This window comes from Perissodus microlepis, chromosome 14 (assembly GCF_051167445.1).
Source record: "Perissodus microlepis isolate ML-2025 ecotype Zambia chromosome 14, ASM5116744v1, whole genome shotgun sequence".
NCBI classification, from domain to species: domain Eukaryota; kingdom Metazoa; phylum Chordata; class Actinopteri; order Cichliformes; family Cichlidae; genus Perissodus; species Perissodus microlepis.
Window position 1 is genome coordinate 3639223 of NC_140474.1, and position 25331 is coordinate 3664553.

Consider the following 25331-nt stretch of genomic DNA (forward strand, 5'->3'; position numbering starts at 1 on the left):
TTTTGCAGATTTCCAAAACAACCCAACCTGACAGAAGACAAGCTGATTTATGATGGCAGACTGCTGAGCTACAGCGCCCACTTCACACCAGCTGTGAACAAAGTGCTCAGAGAGACTGGATTCCTACCAGAGCACAGCACACAATAGGCTTGGTGCATAGCTAACTCCCTTTGAGAAACAGCTGCTTAAATAAGTGTTGAGACGGGACTTCTCAGAAACTCTTTAAAGAGGGGATTTCCTCCGCTCCATGGTAGAGAACATCTCCGGTATTTGATACCGGTTACACTCCAGGACCCAGATAATGCCAAGCAAACAGAACAATTACCTGGATCGGCGTCATGTCTGGAGATGCGGGATTTTTTTTTTTTACCTTGGCCTGTCATTCTACAAGACCACAGTTCCACAGCCAGGGGTACCGGGAGACTACGTCTTTATTCCAGGTGTCTGCTGTCAATTCTCCGTCAATCAGCTGTTGATGACATCAGCCTGTCACCTCTGCTTCAGATCGCTCTCCTAAACGCTCGCTCCATAGCCAACAAATCATTTGTACTGAATAACGTTTTTAGCAGTAATAGTCTGGACTTCATGTTTCTCACGGAATCAATAATGAGCTCTGCCTGGTCGGCTGTCACTTCATCGGTACTCTGCGTTTGGACTGTCGTGGTGGTGGTCTGGTCACTGTTCACCAGTGATGGGAATAACGGCATTACAAGTAAAGGCGTTACCTACGGCGTTACTTTTTTCAGTAACGAGTAATCTAACTAATTACTATTCCTATCGTTACAACGCCGTTACAGTTACTAACAAGAAAATGCGGTCCGTTACTATTTTTCAACAAACAGACGGTTGAAGCTGTGTTCAGCTTACCACACCTTATACCAGTTGCACAGAAGTAGTAGTAGTAGTACGCAAGTAATCTGGATGCTACAGCTTTATGCAGCTGCGCGCGCTCCCGCGGACGGAAATCACGATCACTGTCTAGCACAACACCTGGAGCTAAGGGGGCAAAACAATCGCATGAGTGCTGCTGGTTGACTGAGGAAGAATAAAGTAGTCGTGGTAAGCCAATCACATGACCACTTCAAGACAAAGCAACAAGGTGACATATACCAGTTTATAAATTGTGTTGGTAGGCCACGTAAAACCAGAGTCATGATAAACAATATATACGTGTGTTTTTTCCTCAATAGTTTCGTCACGTTTGCTGTCTCTGCTTATGAGCAAAAAATAAACAAACAAAACAAAAAAACAGGGGAAGTTTTAGGAGAGAGAGAGAGAGAGAGAGAGAGAAACAGCAGAAAAAGAGAGCGAGTTTTGAGATGTGAGAGAATTGTGACGTTTAGCGTGTTTGGAGTGTGTAGTTAATGTGTTGTCTTGTGTAGTTAGTGTGTAGTGTTGTGGATAGTTTTGTGTTGTGTGTCAGAACAATGAGGCGAGTGCTGTCTCCAGGTAGAAACAGGAGTGATACACCCGCTGCTGTCAGACCTGCAGGTATCAGGCTGTGATGTTCTCCTTTATAGTGGACAGAAATATTTGGAGTGGCACAAATAATTTGTGGCATCTTATTGAATGCAGAACAGCTGATTGTTCTGTAAATAGTTTGAAATGGTTATTTAAAAAATCAAGGTAAAAGGTAAATGGATGCAAATAACTTTGTTGTTTGCAAAACTTGTGCATAGGATTTTAAAATTGACAATTTATATTTACATTTAAAGTTATGAAATATGATTCATTAAACATGTTTGTGGTTGTTACAGTAAAAAGTAGAACTTTTTCTACTCTGATTTTATGTTTTTTGTCTGCTTTTAGATCAATTGTGTTAATACAGTATGTCGAAATGAAAACATGACTGTAAATTCAGACACGTGAGGTTGTGCTGATGATACCAAACAAGGCAAAGTAAATAGTTTTTAAAGGTGAAATGTGGAGGAAACATCAAAAGTAGTTAAAAATGGCCAATTATACCCTGGACCCCAGAGGGTTAAATGTTTTTTTGTTTTTTTTTAAAGTAACTAATTACTTTTAGAATCTTGTAACTCAGTTACTAAATCAGTTACTTTTTTGAAGAAGTAACTAGTAACTATAATTAATTAACTTGCCCAACACTGCTGTTCACCGGGACAGTTTTGCTTGCAGAGCTATGGACTCTGAGTTTTTCCCTTCTTAAAGTTGGTTCATCAGATATGTTTTCATTTACTGCCCTCCCGGCCCCGCTGGTGTTTTTATTCAAGATTTTACGGACTTTTTAGAATAATAATTATAATGTGTACTTTATTGATCCCCGTGGGGAAATTACTCTTTCTGCATTAGTCTTTTCCCATTTACTTAGTGAAGCAGTGGGTAGCCACAAATCAGGCACTCAGGGAGCAGTGTGTAGGGACCTTGCTCAGGGATACCTCAGGGTAGTGGATTTGAACCCCTGACCTTCCAATCATGGGGCGACCACACTACCTACTGAGCTATCCCTTGCATTATTAAACTAGAGAAGGTCTTAATGATTGGGGATTTCAACCTGCACGTGGATGATCTTAGCTGTAGCATGGCCTCTGACTTTCTATCCATCACAGACTCTTAATTTTATTTAGCATGTCTCTGGACCCACCCATGTTAAAGGCCACACCTTGGACCTTGTGTTTTCTCTTGGCTTAGACATAACTAATGTCTGTGTTAAGGACGTACAAGTGAGTGACCATTCCTGTGTTATTTTTAATCTTAGCTTCCCTCTGTACACACCACCTTCTAATCTCATGTTCCATAAGCGGTGTCACAGTGTTTTAACAATCACTGCTTGGAGATTTTAAATTCAGTGGCACCTATGAAATCTGTCATTGCTGCCCCAAAAAGAGCTCATCCATGTGTAACCAAACTTACGAATTATTATTAAGAATGACCAAACTCCCACTAGCCAGTATCAGAAGATCTAGGATCGGCAGGAGCCCAAGGTATAAACACCAATAAGGAGAGACCACACCACAATAGACTGTTCACAAATTTGTTATATTTGACACACAGCAGCTGCAACAATGTAATGAAAGCAATAAAATAAAATACAAAATATTTCCCCCAAAATAACAAACTAAATAAAAGTGCGCGCATACAGCTTTCTCTGAGTCAATTGTATGAGTGGATAATGTCTGGTAACTGATGGATCATTGGGGCCCGTTCAGTTTGTTTAATGTTTGTCCTACCACACTCCGATGAAGGAAGAAAGTTCGTAGTCCTGCAGGTATCTGAAGCTTCAATGGGAACGAAACTTTGGCTTCAATAAAACCTCGGCAAATCCTAGTCAATTTTGGGTTGGCTCGCCATCCAGTTAACTGGAACTGTGGAATCACTGCTCCTCGATGGGGCTTGCTTCAGACTGGGTCCGTCTGTCGAGTCATCCTTTTACCAGATAACAAAAAAACCTGACCTATAAACAGGTCACAGGTCCATATAGTCACATACACCGTTGTGAAACAGCCACACTTACTTAAAACATTCAAAATGAACAATAAGTATTAGTGTAACTCTATATCTTAATTCAGCTAGCTCTGTTGTACAACAAAATTATATCACTGCAGCATCATATCCTCTTAGGTGAGCTATAATTTTATCAACCTGACGGGCTGACAATGTTCACAATAACACAGCTTCTAGAGTTAACACTGTAGCTGCAGTCAGCAACTCACAGTAGCTCACCAGACTTGTACATTATAACCAACTCAAAGAACACAACTGAAAATCTGAGAATCGGCTTACAATTGAATTAAATTGTTACACATAAAACTGATTAGCACCATTTCTTTTGTTTTTGTTTCTTTTCTTTTTTTTTTTTTCTTAAACGTAATATGGTTGCAGTCACTAGCCATTTCACACACAGAAACACATTTAATTCTGCTAGCGTGAGCGCTAGCTGTTAGCTTAGCGGCTAGCGGACTTTCCGTCCCGTTAAGTCTGCCCTTTTATCCTTAACAAATTAGGTTTTTCCCACTTTTCGTACTCACCGTTGACAGGGTGAAACTCTGAACGACCAAAAACAACTGCAGCAGACTTGCTTTTAACTCCTAGCGATTCGACTTCGGGAACATTAGTTTCTCTGGCACATGGCATTGTATGAACAGGAACAAAATGGCAACACAGGAAATCATGTGATCAAGGTCAACAGCAAGGGTCACTGGGAGCTCATTGCTGATTGGCCAAGTTAAACGACAACAGAAAATCTTATTTGTCCACATCTTCCTTTAAACAAAAAAAGAAAAAGAAATGACTAAATTGTTTTCATCATACACGAAAAAAAACTACTTTCCACTGCTCTTTTTTTCTAGCAGGGCTACACATGGATAAATGATGACATAAGGAAGGTCAAAATAATCTGTAGGAAAGTAGAACGGCTTTGGAAATCAACTAAACTCGAAGTTCACAGGCTCCACCCTAGGGAACTTTGGGTTTCCCTACATGAAACCATAAAAACAGCCAGATCAGGATAGTTTTCTCAGTTAATCTCATCAAGCAAGAGAAATTTCAACTCCATAAACTCTATTGTTTCCCCCGTGGTCCACCCAGTACCCGTGACCTCCATATCTGAGAGTGATGACTTTCTGAATTTCTTTGTGGATAAAGTTGATCATGTCCGTATGAGCATTGGTTCTTCAATACTGTCTGTTTGTGTCTCTGGGCCACCTCCCCCTCATTTACTGTCAGTGTTTAACCCAATGACCATACATGACCTTTCACTCCTGCTGGATAAAATGAAAATTACCACTTGTGCAAATGACATTCTACCTGCTGGGCTGTTTAAAAATGCTCTCTCTGCCATTGGCCCCTCTATTGTAGAGATATGCTATGCATCTCCTTCAACAGGTGTGGTCCATAGGTTCTGTAAGCATGCTGTTGTTGAGCTGATATTAAAAAAGAGCAGTTTGGAGCCAACTCAGCTTAAGAATTATAGGCCTATCTCTAAGCTCCCATTAATGTTGAAAATTCTGGAAAAAGTAGTTGCAGATCAACTTACTTCTATTTTAGAAAAACATGAAATTTATGACAAATTTCAGTCAGGTTTCCGTAAAAGTCACTCAACAGAAACCACATTACTTAAAGTCTCTAGTGACATTATCATGTTAGCTGACTCCGGAGCATCCACAGTCATGGTTTTGTTGGACTTGACATCTGCCTTTGACACCATTGATATCTCTAATCAAACAGCATCTTGGTTCTCTTGGCTCATCTGTTCACCTGAGCCTCAGGTACCTTGGGGTGATCTTTGATTCTGCCATGTCCCGAGAACAATACTCTCAACAGTTAATTAGAAACTGCCTTTTTCAGCTAAGAAACATCTCCAAACTTCGAACTTTGTTGTCTAAATCTGCGTTAGAAATGGTTAGTCATGCTTTTATATCATCTCGCTTAGATTATTGTAACAGTCTTTTTCTTTGTTTGAGCAAAAGGAATCTTGACCGTCTCCAGTCAGTCCAGAATGCTGCTGCAAGGCTTTTAACTTAGACACGAAAAAGAGAGCACATTACACCAGTGTTACGCTCATTACACTGGCTTCCAGTACATTTTAGAATTCATTTTAAAATCTTGGTACTGACTTTTAAAGCTTTGAATTGTGATGCCCCTGCCTACATTTCTGATCTTTTAGAACCCCACGCTCCCTCTCGCAGCCTGAGATCATCTAATCAAAGGCTGTTGGTAGTCCCCCAAACATGTTTTAAAACCAGAGGTGATAGATCTTTTAGAGCGGTGGACCCCAGGTTGTGGGATGCTCTCCCTCCATCATTACGTTGCCTTGATTGTATTTATTCTTTTAAAAAGCAACTTAAGACTAATTTATTTAGATTGGCTTTTAATTAGATTTGTGCTGTATGTTTGATTGTGCTGGGGGGGAGGGAGGGTTTGATTGTTTGTTTTTTGTTTGTTTGTTTTTTATGTATTTATTTTTTTATATTACTGTGAACCACTTTGTGGTTTTTATCCTGTGAAGAGTGCTATATAAATAAACTGAATTGAATTGAACTGAATTGAATAAAGATTTACCTGAGCATTGTTAGGATTGATTGATTGAATGATTGAATCTTTATTTTGAATATGTTGAAGAAGTTTAACAACATGAAAATAAAAAGAGAAAAACAAACAAAGCAAAACAGAAGGAAAACGAGCACCCACAACTACAAATAACTTTCATGTTCAAAAAGGAGCAGGAGGAAGCATGCGCTTATTCAATCCCACCCCCTTTCCACTATCTAGTAATCAATATGTTTTTTAATGTATTAATTATATGTATATCTATCTATATACATATACATATGTATATACATATATACATACATATTCAAATATTCAATAACCCCAGTAACACCTCAAAGGATACACAACCTACAGATATATATACCCATACCAACATACCCGTGCACCTGCACACACATATACACACATCAGCCTTATGAAAATATTGGACAAGAACTCCCTATCAAATCTCTACCTCCTCCCTGTACCCTGCAAAAATCATACCCTTGAACTGCTTTTTAAACTGCGCCATGCTCAGACTTTGCTTCCTATCTTTATTAAGTCTGTTCCACAGCTTCACTCCACACACAGAGATGCAAAAACGTTTTAATGCTGTACAGATACAAGGATGTTTTAAATTTAATTCCCCCCTCAAATTGTATAATAATAGTAATAACAAACATTAAAAATGCCTTAGCACAGATCACTAGCTAATTACAGGCCAGTCTCCAACCTTCCTTTCATCTCATAAACTCTTGAAAGAGTAGTTGTCAAAGAGCTAACCGATCATCTGCAGAGGAATGGATTATTTCAGGTTCACTTCACACGATGTTTGAGTGAGAAAATAGATGAAGCTTTTTGGAAATGATGTAGTGAAAGCGGACTTCTTGGGGTCCATCTGTTAATTTTGTCTTTACTAATATCACCGCTCAACAGGAGGCCAAAATCACCCTCACACTCCCTGTGGCTGGTCCAACTTTACAAAAGGTAAAGAGATAAAGAGAACGTTATTTTCTCTTTATCTCAGAGTGTACTTTCACAAATATAATATAATATAATATAATATAATATAATATAATATAAGATAAGATAAGATAAGATAAGATAAGATAATAATAAATAAATAATAAATTCCAGGCTTTAAACTGTTTAACCACAGAAGAAAACACGTTGGTTGGTTTCCAAAGTAGTAATTTGTGCAAACATCAGTTAAAACAATGAGCCACAATGTGAGAATAAAGGCATAACTTACCTTTTGCAATGTGGGTTATTTATAGTGCAATGGTTAAAAAAATGAATAAAACTTAATCACTGGTCACACCTAAAGCACAGCTTGAGCCAGTCTGGTTGTCTGATCTATGAGTGGTGAAAAAAATGTGCCTGTAAATCTGAAGGAGAAGGTGGATGCTGATGTAACACTGGTTGTTCTCTGGAAGTGACATTTGTCACTTTGATTCTGAGATAACGTTGTACAGTTCAAAAGGCTGATGAGCATCACCTATATTGTACACATAAAGCTACAACATGAAATACAGAAAAAAGTGTAGCATGATTACATCAGGATTAATCCAAATATTATCCAAGAATGCATCTTGTAATATGCATTATTTAAATTATATAATTATAGCATTTTTGTCATATATCTTTTGTGGTGACCCAAGCTGCTATCATCTGCTTCCTTCTTAAAATCAAAGTTTGTAAGTTAATAAGTTACCATTCTTGATGTGAACTGACACGCATCACTTATTGTGCTTGTCCTAAACATAAATAAAATAATTTACCACAATCTTGGGGAGCAGCTCTTCTATTTCACAGGTGTGACAGAACGACCTGACCATGATGGACCCAACAGCATTTCCTTTGACAATTTTTTAAAATTTAGCATTCGTGTCATCCACCTCCACAGACACAGGATTAACTCCTGCGGAAGAAAGCAGGAGAGACAGAGGGAATCTGTTTGGGCCCACTGCCTGGATTGCTTTGGCCAACCAAGAACTCATGGACAATTTAACAGAAAATCTCCTCCACTTTGCATTCCCCACCAGCTGGAGGCTCAGGTAAGCCGTCCCTGCCTCCTCCATTGTTAGTTGGGGACTCAGAGGACTTCATGCCGTCGGGAGCAGCCAAGCCACATCCTACATGGCCTGCACCTGCCAAGCTACTTCCTACAACTACACACTGACTGTGTGTAGTACCTGTTGCAGCACTAACATTGGCAGTTGGTTTCTGAATCAGTGCAGCCTGTAGATGCTTGCAGAAAGTCTGCTTGGTGCTGGATGTTTGAGCGTGTGACATAAACATAAAGCTGACCTGCTCTCTCTCTGCAGTTCGTCGCAGACGGTATTAAAGGGGCTAAGCTAAAAGAGTTCCTGACTCATGAGCTTTCTAAGGATGGTCATGCCGGCGTGGAGGTGCGTGTGACTTTAATCGGGACTGAGATCATCATCCTGGCCACAAGGTGAGCAGTCGGCTAGGTTGCCAAAAAGTAACAACTCAGAATTGAAGAAGTTGTTACATCTCCAGAAGATCGGATTGAGTGTTTAGAAACTAAACAAATATGGAAGCTTAAAATGAGTCTCTGCTGTAAAGTGGATATGCCATTACTTTGGCAGGGCGAGTACGCATGTAAACACTGTTGGTCCATTTGTAAGACACAGAATGTGTGTTAACAGTAGTCTGTGCATTTGTTATTTTTGGCCATTTTTTAAAGACAAACATATTTTAAGCTTGACAAAAGAAAGCTTACATTAAAGGGCATCCTAGAAATCAGTCCTGATCATTTCCCTTTGGTAGATGCCAATGTTAGTTTTTAAACATGCCATTACATCTCCCTCCATGTAAACTCAGTGTGCTTATCAAAAGAGAAACTTCAACTGTGTAGCTCTATGTTGTCTCAGCTTTGTGTCTGTGTGTGGAAAGATTAAAAATATTTTGTCTTTTTTTTTTTTAATAACCATGTAGTTTAAGCCTAACCGTCTCACCATCTTTAGGATCAAGACTGTTCTTGGAGACAAGGGTAGTCGGATCAGACAGCTGATCGCTGAGGTCAAGAGGAGGTTCCCCGAAGACAGCGTGGTGGTAGGAAACAAAAAGATACAAATAATTCGTATTTTAAGCTCACGTGGCCGCTCTCGCTGTCGGCCTTTATAAGTGTTCCATCAGTGCCGTCGACCCGATTTATATCGCCGTGTAAATTCCTTTGGTGATAATCATGCTCATCGCATCTGCTCAAAGAACTACATTTCCCTGAGCATGCCAGGGACGGACCGTCACCGGAAGTCAGCCTTTAGCTATAAATCCATTTCCGCATCCTGTGCGGGTCCTTTCCTGTCTACGGCCCATTGGAAGATGGCGGTGCAAATCTCCAAGAAGAGGAAGGTTAGCCCCCGTTTTACTCACAAACACGTTGCATTTCTTTAAAAATGGACTCACGCTGGATTTGATATGGTCATTTGGTGGCCGTCCTTGTATCAGATGTGCCCGCTTGGGTTCAATCATGAGCGGATGAATCCAGATGCTGTCTGCGCTGTGACCTCCTCATTTGGCTAGCTAACATGGCTCTGAGCACCGAGGCCGGGCACAGTTACACACTGGTTGAAGTGTCTGACTTAAACACGACTTTAATGCCCGCTTTAAATCCTAATATGCGAAAAGACTTAGCTGAACTCTCATTTAAAGGTTGTTTGTGTCTGAGTCCAGGTTTTCGGAGGTGTTAGCTTCGCAGCCGTATTAATATAGAGCCAGAGACACAAACTGCCTCCTTAATGCTACTAATTCACTGAGAAATGTGGTTAATGAGACGTATGTACAGTTAGAACTGTTCGGGTTAAATGTGGAGTCAGCACGGGGTTCGTTTTAGTGAATCGTTCAAGGACATATTAATTTTGAATTGGGAGGAATTTCACAGTAAAGCATGAGACATGTGGTAGCCTGCGTTTAAGCACTGAAGCCAGGCAAGCTGAAGTAAGCGGATGATACAATTACAGCCTGTTTAAAAACTGCAGAGCGATGAGATTCTGCTCGTTTTGTGTTCAGCACTCACTCTGAATGTGACGGTGCTCTCTGTAGAAGTGAATCCTGCTGTGGTTTGAATGCCACTCTTCATGGGTAGTTAGGAACTTCAAATTATCCTTTACATGTTTTAAATAAGTGTGAGCAGTGTGTTAGCTTCAAGTTAGCCCGTTTTAAAGGGTCAAACCCATTCATTAATTTTCTGTAGCTGTATTTTATTATCTGTGTGTTTCGGGGCCACAGCAGATACATCAGTGTGTTGCACCTGTTGCAGCACTTGAAGGATGCGTTGGCAGTTGGTGTGTGAGTCAGTGCAGCCTGTAGATGCTGGCAGAAAGTGTGCTTGGTGCTGGATGTTTGAGTGTTTCATAAACATAAAGCTTAACTGTTCTTTGTCCACAGTTCGTCGCAGACGGTATCTTCAAGGCCGAGCTGAATGAGTTCCTGACTCGTGAGCTTGCTGAGGATGGTTACTCCGGTGTGGAGGTGCGCGTGACTCCAACCAGGACTGAGATCATCATCCTGGCCACAAGGTGAGCAGTCGGCTAGTAGGAACCCAGTGAGTAAAGTGCAAAAGGCTTCTGATTTTAAATGGTCAGGTGTTCCTCCAGTGATGAGACGGAGCAGGACTCAGTCTGGCTCTGCTGGTCGCTGGTTCAGATCCACGGCTTGGTTGCTTGCCCATCGCCCCTTTTTCATTAGTACCTACTCGGGTCAATTTTCGTACCTTGTATGCTTGCTGTCATAGCAATGCCTCTCAATGTAGCACAACGCAATTAATGTCACATGAACGCTACAGCAAAGGTTGATGTTGAAGCGAATATATACCTGCTGCTCGGTCTGTTGCATCTCGTTGCACTCGTGGGAACACAGCGTTGTTTTTGTAGCCATTTCTTTCATTCCCAAGTTTCAAAAATGGCGGCTTTGATTTTCGTAAACGAGACGCTCTGATGCTTCAGTTGACGCTATTGATTAGCCAATTGGTGACACGCAGTCAGAGGACGTCACATTTTAGTACCTGTTTGGAACCCCAGCCGAGTAGGTACTAATAAAGTAACAGGTACTATGAACCTAATGGAAAACCCTGCAAACTGCTAATGGGAAAGGGGCTGATGAGTCCCAATCCAAGAAGTTGTTACCGCTCCAGAAGATTTTGAGTTTAGAAACTAAACAAGTATAGAAGCTTAAAATGAGTCTCTACTGTAAAGTGGATATGCCATTACTTTGGCAGTGCGCATATGCATGTAAACACTGTTGGTCCATTTGTAAGACAGAGTGTGTGTTAACAGTGGTCTGAGCATTTGCTATTTTTGGCCATTTTTTAAAGACAAACATATTTTAAGCTCGAGAAAATAAAAGCTTACATTAAAAGACATCCTAGAAGTCAGTCCTGATCATTTCCCTTTGGTAAATGCAAATGTTGGTTTTTAAATATGCATTAAGATCACTGGTAAAATTACATCCAGTGTTAGTTTTGTTTATATAGCTCATCTTCCTTCCATGTAAACTCGGTGTGCTTATCAAAAGAGATAAATACTTCAGCTGTGTAGCTCTATGTTGTCTCAGCTTTGTGCCGGTGTTTGTAAAGATCTAGGTTTTGTTTTGTTATTTTTACCTATGTGGTTTAACTCTAATCATCTCACCATCTTTAGGACCCAGAATGTTCTTGGAGAGAAGGGTCGTCGGATCAGAGAGCTGACCGCTGTGGTCCAGAAGAGGTTTGGCTTCCCCGAGGGCAGCGTGGAGGTAGGAAACCAAAAAATAAGACTAAGAAGTGTTTTAAGCTCACTGTTGGATGTATTTTAGTATTAAATAATCCCTCAGTGGAGACATATCGGAACAAATATCTAAAGGTTTTGAGTTGGGGGGAGTGAAATTGCTGGTTTGCCACAAAAATGTAAACATATGGAATTTGAAAATGTTTTTTTTTTTTGTTTAAAATATTAATACTTTGCCAACAGCACTTTACAATAATATCATCCTAGTAGGAACCCAGTGAGTGCAAAGGCTTCTGATTTTAAACGGTCAGGTGTTCCTCCAGTGATGAGACGGAGCAGGACTCGTCCTAACATTTACTTCTTTAGTTCAAATCTTTATTCCTAAAGCTTTCAAGTAATAAAAAGCAACAGACTACAAAAACATATTTGTAACTCATAAAGTAACTTAAAGTTTCTTATTATTGTTATTATTTATATTAATTATAGAATAAAATGGAACAGAACAGCCTTTTATTGTCATTGGTCATGTACAATGAAATTGTGGATGCTGCACCAACTGTGGAGGAATAAAAATATAAATAAATTAATAAAAATATAATTAGTGTCACTGCTGCAGATTTCACCTGCTCTGCCTTTATAATGTGAGGGAGTGGACCTGTCTACCTCCTGAAGTTTGGTGTGTTTTGTTCTGATTTATATTTCCATGTTTGAAGATGAACACATAAATAAATCTGGTGGTTTTTGGAAAATTGCTTTGGTAATGAACATAATGAACCCGCAAAATCATGCTCGTCGCATCTGCTCAAAGAACTACGTTTCCGTGACCATGCCAGGGACGGACCGTCACCGGCAACCAGCTATATCTATAAATCCATTTCCGTATCCTCTGCTGGTCTTTTCCTGTCTAAGGCCCGTTGGAAGATGGCGGTGCAAATCTGAAAGAAGAAGGTCAGCACTGTTTTATCCCCGTTTTACTCACAAACATGTGGAAGCCTTTAAAAATGGGCTCACACTGGATGGGGTATAAACATTTGGTGGCCTCCCGGCATCATTTGTGCCCGTCTGGGTTCAATACTGAGCGGATGAATCCAGATCCTGTCTGTGCTGCGACTGCTTCATTTGGCTGGCTAACATGGCTCTGAGCAGCGAGGCTGGTTTCTATGTTTTCCATATTTCCAGGTTGTTGATTGTCATGTCTAGGTTTCCATGTTGTTTGTCTTCCGCGTGTAGTAATTTAGTTCCGCCCAGTTTATTTATCATCAGTATTGTCTTAGTTTCCTTCTTCCTTTTGTTTTGAGTGCTTGGTACGTTTTTTTTATTCAGTCACAATAAACGACGCGTCTTTTGTCTAACACACCACCACTAAACTGTTTAGAGGTCGTTTGTTTGTTTGGTTTTTTACAATATTAACACTTTGCCAACAGCAGTTTACAGTAATCTCATCCTGGTAGGAAACCCAGTGAGTAAAGTGCAAAGGCTTCTGATGTTAGACAGTCAGATTTCCCTTCAGTGATGATACGATGACGAGACGGAGCAGGACTCAGTCTCGCTCTGCTGGTCGCTGGTTCAGATCCACGTTCTGTGGTTCTGCTCCAGCACCTCAGAGCAGGAAGTCCTTTCCATGTGAAGACACAGAGGCATTTGTCTGAGAAGGGTCGAGGCATCAGGACTGTGCTGCAGACGGTGCAGGAAACCTGCAGTCCATCGTTACACATGCTGGTTTGATCCCGGTGTTTGTCTGTAATACTGAAATGTCCTTCCCCTTTTCTTTTAGCTGTATGCTGAGAAAGTTGCCACTCGTGGTCTGTGTGCCATCGCTCAGGCTGAGTCTCTGCGCTACAAACTGCTGGGAGGCCTGGCTGTGCGTAGGTGAGCATGTCTGGATTTCTTTTTTCAGGAAAATTGTGAAATATTTATAAATTTCAGGATTGGGTCATGTAAAAAAAACAAATCTGTCCAGTTTGTCCTTTAACTAAATTATTTTTGTTACAAATTTCATCAGACTGGTGTGATTTAAACAGTTAATGACTCCACAGGGTTAACTTCCACCTTAGAAATGTTTTCTGCCATTGAGTAATATGTAATGTACGTTTACACATAAGCTCTTTACATCAACACAATCTTGTTCTTAATGAATGAATATTAACTTTAGTTTCACCATTATAATCGTCTGTGTATTGTGTTTTGTCCTTTAACACAAAGATATTTTATTAAACTTAACGTTATGCGTCCTAACATGACATCTTAAGCTCTAAATACATCTCTGCACACAGTTTAATGTTTGGATGTTTTTCTCAAGTCAATTATTTATGAGCGTATTCTGCTCATGGCACATCTCTTAGCATGTTGGACCCGACCCAAAGTATGAAATTTGATCGTAATCTAGAAGAGTAAACATTAAAAATGCTGACAGAGGTTAAATTATGGTCAGTAGGAAACACCCTGTCATAAAAAACCTCATGTGTACTTTGAGGGTGAAGCCTGTGTTCTGTGTGTCGGTTTCTGTCCCTTCGGTGATGATACGATGACGAGTCGGAACAGGACTCATCCTGGTTCTGCTGGTCGCCGGTTCAGAATCACGTTCTGTGGTTCTGCTCCGGTTCCTCAGAGCAGGGGGTCCTTTCCAGGTGAAGACATTGAGGCATTTGTCTGAGAAGGGTCAAAACACGCTTTAATGAAGCTCACCGATGAAGGAGGCGTCTCCTCCTCGTGGCATGTTTTACCGATTTAAAACCTGAAGACCTCCAACTGAACCCACCATGTAGAAAATTGATGTTTTTTATGAAGTCGACCAACCAGAATCATTTCAATCACAGTGAAAGTTTCCTGAGAGAGAAGCTTGCAGTGCTTTGGATCCACTGATCGATTAGCCGCTAACGCTATTTTATCACTCTGCTTTTTCAGGGCTTGCTATGGCGTTCTGAGGTTCATCATGGAGAGTGGCGCCAAGGGCTGCGAAGTCGTCGTGTCCGGCAAGCTCAGGGGTCAGAGGGCCAAGTCCATGAAGTTTGTGGACGGTCTGATGATCCACAGCGGAGACCCCGTCAACTACTACGTCGACACAGCCGTCCGCCACGTCCTGCTGAGGCAGGGTGAGTGCAGCTCGGCCACATGCAGCCAAATCAAACTGCCATCGCGTTGTTTTGGTGGCACTGATGTGTTTATTTAATGCTCTCAGGTGTGCTGGGCATCAAGGTGAAGATCATGCTGCCCTGGGACCCCAGCGGTAAGATCGGCCCCAAGAAGCCCCTGCCCGACCACGTCAGCATTGTGGAGCCCAAGGAGGAGACCCTGCCCACCACACCAATGTCTGAGCAGAAGGGGGCCAAGCCAGAGGTGCCCGTCATGCCCCAGGGAGCACCTGTACCCACTGCATAAGAGGGTAAGAGACAGGAGGGTTTTATTTGACTGCTGCAGGGCCCTTACAAGGCTGTATACCAATGATAGATCCTGCCCTGCCGCTAACCTAAGAGAGAAAATACAAAAAATCAATTTGTTTTTTAGTTCTTCTGCAGTAAAATTGGAGGTTCCTGTGAATTCTGATAAGTAGATCTGTTCTGTTTTAGAACTCCATTAAAGTCTTGCTACGGTGGAGCTTCAACAGGTTTAAATTGACATTTTAGCCATTCGGGTCCGTTCGGGTGACACTGTTGCTGTCCTGATAATATATCGCAAAATAATCTGGATCCAGTGATTTAACACAGACTGTGGTGTTGTACGGTCTCACACGGCTCCCTTCGGTGATGATACGATGACGAGTCGGAACAGGACTCATTCTGGTTCTGCTGGTCGCTGGTTCAGAATCACGTTCTGTGGTTCTGCTCCGGTTCCTCAGAGCAGGGGGTTCTTTTCGGTTGAAGACATCGAGGCATTTGTCTGAGAAGGGTTTTAGCTCACAAACACAAACCGTGACACTTTTACAGGACACCAAAAACAGTCTTTTAGGAACTCACAGAAACTGAGGTCAAGAATTTGAGCTCAGGATTCGGTTTACTGATTTCTGAAACTGGGTTTAATTCTCTTTTTTTTTTCTCTTTGCAGGTTTTCAGTCGTCACACCAGATGGAAGCAAGGCCCTTTGATTTTTGTGTACAAAAACAATAAAATTTGGAAAATACACTTAAAACAATAAGTGGATTTATTTAACTGCCTGTAGGTTTCATGTGGAGTGGGAAAACTGAGGGAAAAGTTTACAATTTTCCCAACCAGCTCATCTTCAAAACACATCAAACTGCTCAGAAGATTATGAGCCGACCTCTTAAACACAATGTAATGTTTTTTTCCTAGTGTGTGGGAGCAGCAGGTTTATTTCACAGCAGAATGCAGAGTCACTGCTGAAGTATAAAACCAGTGTTGGGCAAAAAGAAAGTATATGGTAGAGAAAAGTCAAAGTAATGTGAAGTCTAATATTCTATTCAAAATAGTGAAAATCTAAAACTTGCTATGGCGCCCCCTGGTGGGTGGAAGCTGGAATTTACACGTAAAGTAAGCTTCAAAATTTGGACATTGTACATGCAGATTGTTGGTTTTAAAATATGTTTCAGCGTTAAGTTTTGCATTTAGTGCACAGCTGGTTGTCAAACTGTGGTGCAGGCCCCGCTGGTGGGACACGAACCACCAGGTAAGAAATATGAATTAAGGTGAAATTGATGCTCACCTTGAAAGTAAATAAATCAGGAGTTTTGTTGTGTGTGTCAATGACTGATTTAAAATTGAGGAGCGTGAGAAGAGAACTGCGTCAGTGTGGAAACCAATGAGCACAAGACTGATGTTCACAGCTTCACGGAGAAAAGTGAGTCAGCTGAGTAATATCCCTTTAGGGTTACGTCTGTGACGTCAGAAGGAAAGATGTGTCACTGCTCCATTTTCTGGTGCAACAAACGTCACGTGTGACGTGTGTGTGGCAGCCTACAGTAAACGTGCATATATCACACCATCCAAGTTTACACTGAATAAATAAATTTTAGAAATATATCAGTATAAATAAACGAATAGTTATCAGTCTGCGCATGCGCGCTTTCCCCGTTTCAGGGTAAATTAAAAAGTTTGAGAAGGGAATAGTGTTGCTGCCGAGTGATCCATCTTCTCGGCACTAAAGAAGGTCCGGGTTAGGCCACGCCCCCTGGTTGCTACCTGTAGAAAAATGTAACAGGTGAACTCCCAGCTCCCACCCGGACCACCGCTGAAGACAAGATGAGTCTGCCGGACTACAAATCAACAGAAAAACCGCCTTCGTCCGCGGCTCCGGTAAGACTGCAGCCCTCGGTGCGATCGTTTGGAAGTTTGGTGGAGCTGAAGGAAATCCTCCACCTGCTCGGGGGCTGAACAGGTGGATGCAGGTGTAGCCAGACAACAAATTATAACTTTTTCCAAAGCGAAACGGGGCAGATGTTTGCTGTGCTACTGTTTCACGGCATTTTAGTCTCTAACATTTTTTCAGAGACGCGTTAAAGGGCGCTCTGACTCACAGGAATCAAACTTCCAACTTCGAGGAAGTTTCGTCTCAAATGTTCCCAAAACCTTTCCTGCCGTTTTAGGGAACACCGTTTAACTTCTCTGTGCATGTAAAGGTGGAGCCGACGCAGTGAGCGGTGGGATTTCACCGATTTACTGAAGTATTGCTGTACTTTCAGTTTAGCAGTATATGTAGTACTTTACTTGAGGAACAAGGAAAACGCTGTCATTCATTGGCAGCTACGGTCGGTTCCTTTACGGGTAAATGAGGCGCTGATACAAAGCAGTGCACTGTTACAGCCACAGCTCGATCATAAACCAGCCACTAATCATCCAATTATAGAGGCAATGTTTGTGAATACTGCAGTCAGGAATGAGAATATTTCCAGAGAATATTTTTAATTTAGATGCTTAACAAATGTTGTCTCTGTGCATTGGTTTGGTTTTAACGCTTCTTTATAATATTTAAAGTGTGGTGCGCACGTTTCCTTCCAGTTTTTCTCAAATAAGAGTACAGTATCAGAGAAATGTACTGTAAGTATCACAGGTAAGAGAGTAAAAAGTGACGCATCGCTGTGTAAGCAGCATTTTACAGCTGAAGCTGTGAAGCTGTTTACACTGTGGGTATGTCCCGGCTCACAGCGGTGAGCCTGTAGGGCTGATCTAACATGTCTGCATGTCCATGCATCTATTTTCTGCATTTTCCTGTCTTTTACGATCATGTGATAAACAAATAGGTGTTTATTTGTACTCAAAGAGCTGCCATTTGTTAGAAATAGGCTTAGTTTAGGGAAAAAATGTTTCCGCCTAAAGCTCACAAGACAAATCTAAGAAATTATAAATTTATATGAGAAAGAAAATGGAAACTTTTAACACGTAGGCCCAAACAGGAAACAGGCATGCCAGTTTCCTGTTAGTTTTTGTTTTTTCTGTCTTTTATTTGATTTCTAAGAGGTCATGAGCAATTAAAAAACAAACAAACCAAACTTTTTTTCCACACATACATATATGCAGGCTAAATGTCCGCGCTCATGAACCACAGTAACATGGGACTTTTAAGCATATTATGTGGCACAATTAAAATAATTTAAAGAAAACAAACAACAGCAAAATGTTAAGAGACAATGTTTTTGTACGTGGTGATTGTTTGTTTTTTTGTATAATCTTTGTAAAATCTGTTGAAATCTGAAATTTTTATATGTGAATCCTTCCTCTGAATTTAGTGGCGTCAGGTAAAAACTACAATACATTTCAAATCTACACTGTTTTCATTAATTTTATATTTTTTAAATCAATATATAATAAATAAATAAACATGTGAAAGGCGTTATCCATAATTGTAATGTTAGTCGTGTGAGGCCGCCCTGACAGGCTGCTTGTGTTGACAGACCATGAAGGAATGCAGTCTTATCTACCTGTGCAAATCATTAAGTGGGTGATTCATGCTGCCTGACAGCCTTGCAGAGCTACACACAGTCTGTGCATTCAGGTATTTATTTAGCTTTCTCTATGTGCAGATCTGAAGAAATCACAGACAAAAATACTCCTTAAACTCAAGTGAAAATCCTTGTTGTCAGGAATGATCAACATTCAAACTGTATGTAAAGTAAAATGAGCACGCTCCATCGAGACAAGAGGAGGAAAAACTACAAGAACTATTTCATAAAGATGAATATGGATCATCCACAGGAGATGTCTTAGAACCCTCCTTCAAATATAAACACTTCTAATAAATATGATTAATTTTAAGACTGTAATTAGTTGTGTTGCAGATTTTGCAAACTAAATTGATACTTTAAATTGATCTATTATTGGTTATGTAAGATTATGACTTTGACTCACAATAATAAGATAAAAACTGCTTAAACTTTTGATTCATGATCGTCTGTAAATGAAAATGATGCCCAGTGTTTAAATACTGTAACTGTTCCTGCAGTCATTTGGTGAACTCTGCAGAAACCTAAATATCGTCTTTTTCCTCAGAACTTTCATGTTGTGCAGTTAAATGTCGGGGGTCACCTGTACACCACCACTCTGAGCACGCTCAGGAAGCACTCCGACTCCAAGCTGGCGGAGATCTTCAGCGGACCGCCCAAACTGCGTACTGACACACAGGGACGCTACTTCATCGACCGCGATGGGTCACACTTTGGAGCCATCCTGGAGTTCCTGAGATCAGAACAGCTGCCCAAGGAGAACATCCAGGAGGTCCGACTTATCACGATGTAGCTCTGCTCGTATAAAGCTCCATATTTTTACTTTCTGATTCTACTAGACTGGCTTTGGATGATTCACAATTCAAAATAATCCTTTTTTGTATTTACTGGGCTTTGGTGCCACTGGCACAAACTGTTTTAACTCCTCCTCCTTTTAATTAAGCTTTCTTCTGATTGGTTGCACCTGCAAACCTGTTAGACAGGGATGATTATTAGGACTGTCCTCACACTGTTTGGCCATGTTTAATATGAACATCCACCATAAGTTTACGTTGAAGAAGTTCTTAATAGTTTTCAAGTATTTAAGCTATGAATATAAAATCAGTTTAAAACACAGGGGGTGTGCCCTGCTGCCAAAATGAATTTTAAGTTTGCAACTCATGTTTCTGCAGGTTCATAAGGAGGCGGTCCACTACAACATCAAACCGCTGATCAAACTCTTGGAGGAGACTCCTCGGCTGTTTGGAGAGCTGGTGGGAAGGCAGCAGTTCCTCTCCAGAGTCCCACACTACAAGGAAAACATCGAGGTGAGCTGCACTCACACCAATAATCCACGACTGTTTGTAGTTTACACTCCTACTTTGGAATTCATGCAACTTCACATTTCCACTTTTTGAATGATCGTTTTGAATTTGTCCTCCAGGTTCTGATTCGTATCGCCAGGGCCGAGGCCATTGCCGCACGCCACTCCTACATCATCATCTGCGTTCTGAGGACGGAGGAGGATTTGGGCTTCTATGATAATGCCATTAACAGCTTGGAGGCGGCTAAGGAGTCGGTGGTGACATTCGGGCCGTGGAAGGCCGCCCCGTCAGTCAAAGATCTGCTGGACTGTGTAAAGATGGACATCGAGAACCAGGGCTACAGGGTGAGCATCCAGCCTCACGCCGTGGAGAAGAGCTTCCTGTCCAGGAGCTACGACTACTTTTATCAACTCACATTCACCTGGTGGTGATGAGACGGCTGAACAAAACTTGAAACCGTGCATACTCTTTCTTTAAAATAATTACAGACAGCACTTTGTTATGTTATGTTTTTGTTATAGAGCCACACTAAAACAAAGGCTCAGTAAAGCATCGGTATATCATTAATTTCAAAGGTACTGACTTCCTGAAAGATGGAAAAAAAAAAAAAAGAGGGCTTGTAGCTTCTGCTTGTGATGAGTGAAGTGCATCTTTCCTAGTAGCCAGCAGGGGGCGACTTCTCGGGTTTCAGAAGTCCAGCTGACCTCAGGGGACACTTTAGTGATGAGTTTGGGGTCTTACTCTCTAGCTTTCAGTCTTGTTTACTAGGACATGATGATGTGTTTTAATCATTGTCTCTGTTAGTGTCCAGAAGGACTTCAGGCCGGGGCAGCCTTGTGATTTTCATCTGCCTGTCTGTGTTTGTCAGTCAGAGCCACGCCTCACCGTTTTTTCCTTTTCAAACTTGATATTTTTATTTAAACAATAAATGTTCAGCTCAAGGCTTCACAGCAGGACCTGAATAATCAGTGGGTGATGTTGCATTATGGCTATGTTAATGTTTTATGTACAATCTGTGGGTTTAAGCGCCTGCTGCCAAGCAAAGATTTCTATCTTTTAATTCATTTCAGCTGCTTATAAATATAAATGTTGGTTCATATTCAGTGCTGTGTTGAACAAACACTAACTACTCTATTATTAAATCTTCTTGTCCACCCACAGGTCTCAGTAGTAACTTGTTTAATTAGATGGCATCGTCCACACGTGAAACTCATCCTACTGTCCTTACTGTAACACGAGCCACGCAGCTTCTTGCATACGATTTGATGCAAATAATAAAAAGCAATTACAACATTTAGTCAAACAAAATGTCTGAATTTAGTTTTTCACATATTTCCTAAATATTTGGAAATATGTGAAAATGATAACTCAACAGTTATGTGACATTTAAATTTAAAGAATTTAAATAAAACTCAGTTTCTGTTGGTCAGATTTCTTTCTTTTTTTTTTTTTCAATCAAACCTAAATACCTAACCTAAATATCACAGGGAGAAAAGTAGTGTGATCGAAAACAATCCACAGGACAGAAGCCACGTACGTCTCCTACATTTACAGCACAAATGATCTTCGAGTGAACACAAAGACGTTTAGAAAGGCAAACAGCTGTGAAGTATCTATGACGGGTCAGGTTTGTTCGTGCCCTGCAGAAAATCAGCCCCGTAGTAGAACTGGATCAAAAGAAACAAAATCAATTTTTCTTTTTTGGTGACCAAGTGTACCAAAGAGTTTCTTGTTTCTCCAATTTAATTGAGAAATCAGTGTTTGTTTGTTTTTAACCTAAATTGATCAAGGGGCCTAATTAAGACAGATTTTGGATTTGGTCACTTGGCCACATGATTTCATACAAATCCAGAGTGATGGTTTCTTTCATAAAAGGCAACATGTCCAGTGATCCTTGGCGTTAACTGTCTGGTCATTCAGTCCTTAGCGTGTTGCTGTGTTAGACTTTCTAACCAAAGGTTGGTCATTTAGTATAAAACTTCATACACTGTAGCCAGGGAAGTTAAGTCAGTGACGAAAAAAAGAGCGTCACACACACGACAACCAAGCATTTCACAACCCAGTTTAAGAGAACTAAAAAGGTCATTAAAAAAAAGAACAAGCGTCCTGACAGAAAGCAGAGCAGTGTTCACCACAGAGCAGGGCATAGCACCCATCAGCTGTCTCACTTTCATGTCAGACCACATCCTTCGTGATCAGAGTGTGACTAAACGGCAACAAACGGCGGTTACAGGGGCCGATTGTGCAGCTCGGAGGCCACAGATAAGAAAAAATCTGGGGTCGTCTCCACAAGCAGCCCATGAGTGTCTTGCTGGTGTCTTCCACAACATTAACCTAGATTTGTTAACATGATAAAATTACAGACAATCTTCAGTTTTCATCTAAAGGAAGTTCAAAAGAAAAAACAAAACTAACAAGTAGCACTGCTGCACACAGTGAGCGTGACAGGGAGCATTTAATAAAGTCCCAACAGCTATAAATACCTAAGTTGGTCCACAAATATTTGGTGAATTCATGAGTGAATGTTCGGTCGCTGAAAAGTCAGATGGCAGAATGTTAGCAGCTGACAAGCTCTTCTTGAAGAATTTCTTTGAATTTTAGCTCAAGTGCAGGATGACGCGCAAAGAAAAAGGTTTGCTGAGGTATTAGGTCAAAGCAAGATTTCTTCCCTTCTTCAAAGAAAAAGGAGGGGTGGACACGTAGCATACAGTATTTTCACCACAATGACACAATTGCACTTCCTCACAAAAGCCCCTGAGGATGAAATATTGCACAAGATTTCACACCCTGGATCTCATTATAAGAAAAGTGAGGCTGCTAAGTGACAATTCAAAAAACAAGTTTTTGTTTGTGTTTAACACAAACACCGTTACTCAGCTCTGAGTGTGAGCAGACATCTTTTTATTCTTTGTTGTTTCACAAAACTGTGACACCTGTGATCAGTCCAGCAACACTGTTTGACTGGATCATTTGAGCAAAGCATAAGAGTGCAGTTAACAAGACCTCTAATCTTGCTTTAAAGCCACAGGGCAGGCACCTTCAGGCAGGCACCAGTAGCAGAAATAAACTGAGCAAATCTAAATTAAAAATAAATATCAATATAAAGATCGATTATTTAGAATTATGTTATTGTGTTGGCGTTTATTTCACTAAAACTTTGGATGTCTAAAGTGGAAAATATCAGAAGAAGTTTGAAAACCACTGACTGAAACCACACACTGTAAAAGAGATGGACACAGCTGCTGTATCACCCACTGGTCTGGCCTGTGCATCTGAAGCTTCAGTGTTTGCATTTTGCCTTCTGACATGTTAGTTTTTCAATGTTGAGGTGGAAGCTTTGAGTGCAAAGACCCAGCTGGGTTTTCAGCATAAGGATCCTTGTGCTCTTTTGCGTTCCTACCTGTTTTTTGTGACCACACAGACCCTGCAGAGAATTTAAGCTACAGTCCACCGTCCGTCCACCTTTGATTATAAAGCACTTTAAAACAACTACAACTGACACAAAGTGCCGTGCATTGAAACTAAACAAAATAATAAAAATACGACATAATAAGATATAAATAAAACCATAAAAAAGATTCAAGCAGACACAAACGTCTGGGATGATTTGTATCTCACAGGAAACCAAATTATGTGTCAGATAATTCTATTAAAATGCTCCAGAATGAACCAGCACCATAAACATGGTGGAGAGGTCCAGTTTAGTGACGCCAGTCTGGCTCCCAAAAATTGGTTAGTGACCACCTAACAACCACCGGTCATCAGGGAAAAATGAGTATCCTAACTGGATGTGACTGGTTGCTGGAGATTGCTGTGACGTCAAATGCTAAAGCTTAATTCATGCAGGTCTGCAGACCAGTCAGTGACCCACCAGTAACCACCAGGTGGTTGTTGTCATTGAGTAAAACTCCTTGTAAAACGCTTTACTGCACGCTGCTGCACCGAAAGCCTTTTTGGAACAGCTTTGCACTGCAGGTTTCTACAGTCACCCATAGTTTGTATGGAAGACGCTGACTTGTCTGCAAACAGTCACCGACTACAGGCCACTCTGCAGCGAGTCTGTGACTGCAGCACAAACTGGAAACAGAGACCCTTGAATTGTGTTGATTTGGCAGTGAGGCACAACTTGTACTTTGAAGTTGTTCGTGGACAAATCTGCGTCTTCACTGCAAATGCATAGCCGCAGCAATCTGCCACTAACTGAAACGATCACAAGGAAGTTTTGGGTGTGGCACCCTGTTTGTAACTGAGACAGCCACCAACCTCCTGCAACCACTCATCATTTTTCCCTGGTTACTGGAGATTACCAGGGAGTTGCTGTCCAGTCTAGGCCTGTGTCACTACAGCTGTATCCAGTGTATGTAACAGTATTTTAGATTTTATTCTCTTAAAAACATACAAGGTACTGTGAAAATCCTTTCACGTGGTATCCAAATATGTATGTTTGCAGTTTGGAGTAAAATGCAGAAGCAGCACAGGTCTGATGGGCAGGGACAGCAGGAGCTTTGATGTGGTTTAAAGAAATAGAAAAAGCTGCTTGTTATAAGCACAGAAATGAGCTTTCACACATAAACACATTTTACTGAATGTGTTTGTGATGAAAAACATTTAACACATCGTGCTGAATACCTGTGAGGCTCGTATCAGTGAGGCTGGAGGCTGATGTGAGCGTACTGTTTAGTTCGGGGTAACACAGGAAATGAAGGCAGTAGTCTAGAAAGAGCTGAGGCAGCAGCGACAAGAACAAAACGCGCTGCGGTGTTGAAATCACAAACATGATGAGAGTCCTGCTGCTCACCAGTCTTCTCCTAACAGGTACAGATTGTTTGTTGTTGGTTTGATTCTTAGCTACAGAGGTTTCTCCTTTTTTTGAGATTTGTATTATTTAAAAGCTCTTTTAAATGTAAATGATCACGTGTCTGATGAAGACACACAGAAAGAAGTTTTGCTTCACTTGAATTACTTTTACTTTTTTATCTAATCTTTTTTTAGGATCCATTTATCCAATCGTTTTAATATTCAGAACCGATTATGATTAAAAATGAAATCTGAAACACAGACCTCACGAAGGCGAAGCTTTTATCTCCACACAGGGTTTTGTGTGACTGGTTGGATGTGTTTGATTGTTTGCAGGTTTACTTAAAAATAGATTTGCATGAAAAATCTACAGGAGGTGTAAAAGTCTCCCAACTTGTGAGAAAGTTAGAAATTGTCTTAATTTTCTCAAGAAAATAAAATTCAAATTAAAAACTTCAAACATTTCGAGAGACTCACACGTGGAGGGAACTTTTAGTCTGTAACTTAATTAAAATTTACATTTAAAAGATTAAGAATGTCATGTTATTCATTGTTATTTGTTATCCTATTTACAACTCTGACTTTTAGGTTTCCATGTCTGTTCCTAATGTTTGATGCAGATCT

The 25331-nt window shown here is 40.8% G+C and overlaps 3 protein-coding genes and 3 non-coding genes across 7 annotated transcripts in view; all 6 read left to right on the forward strand.

Moving 5' to 3' along the window:
* The window catches only part of LOC146372866 (uncharacterized), a 39240-nt gene extending 38933 nt beyond the window's left edge, over window positions 1–307 (forward strand). For both annotated transcript variants that reach the window (XM_084950636.1, XM_084950637.1), the window contains one exon: window positions 9–307. In XM_084950636.1, the coding sequence (XP_084806762.1) occupies window positions 9–147 (139 nt within the window). In that variant the 3' untranslated portion in view covers window positions 148–307. The remainder of the gene's footprint in view (window positions 1–8) is intronic.
* Window positions 308–9230: 8923 nt separating this feature from the next.
* Window positions 9231–15835, forward strand: rps3 (ribosomal protein S3). The gene is made up of 7 exons (XM_084951013.1): window positions 9231–9366; window positions 10402–10532; window positions 11652–11745; window positions 13492–13586; window positions 14622–14809; window positions 14896–15099; window positions 15759–15835. Exons 1-6 carry the CDS (start codon window positions 9241–9243, stop codon window positions 15093–15095), a joined length of 834 nt encoding a protein of 277 aa, XP_084807139.1. The 5' UTR covers window positions 9231–9240; the 3' UTR covers window positions 15096–15099; window positions 15759–15835.
* Window positions 13222–13371, forward strand: LOC146372868 (small nucleolar RNA SNORD15). The gene has a single exon (XR_014802609.1). It is a non-coding gene; the product is annotated as a small nucleolar RNA SNORD15 (small nucleolar RNA).
* LOC146372869 (small nucleolar RNA SNORD15) lies at window positions 14226–14375 on the forward strand. Its single transcript, XR_014802608.1, has one exon. It is a non-coding gene; the product is annotated as a small nucleolar RNA SNORD15 (small nucleolar RNA).
* LOC146372870 (small nucleolar RNA SNORD15) lies at window positions 15453–15602 on the forward strand. The gene has a single exon (XR_014802607.1). It is a non-coding gene; the product is annotated as a small nucleolar RNA SNORD15 (small nucleolar RNA).
* A 102-nt stretch (window positions 15836–15937) lies between the features above and the next one.
* kctd14 (potassium channel tetramerization domain containing 14) lies at window positions 15938–21204 on the forward strand. Its single transcript, XM_084951014.1, has 4 exons — window positions 15938–16963; window positions 19154–19378; window positions 19779–19913; window positions 20030–21204. The coding sequence occupies exons 1-4, from the start codon at window positions 16910–16912 to the stop codon at window positions 20339–20341; spliced, it is 726 nt and encodes a 241-aa protein (XP_084807140.1). The 5' UTR covers window positions 15938–16909; the 3' UTR covers window positions 20342–21204.
* The last annotated feature ends 4127 nt before the right edge of the window (window positions 21205–25331 follow it).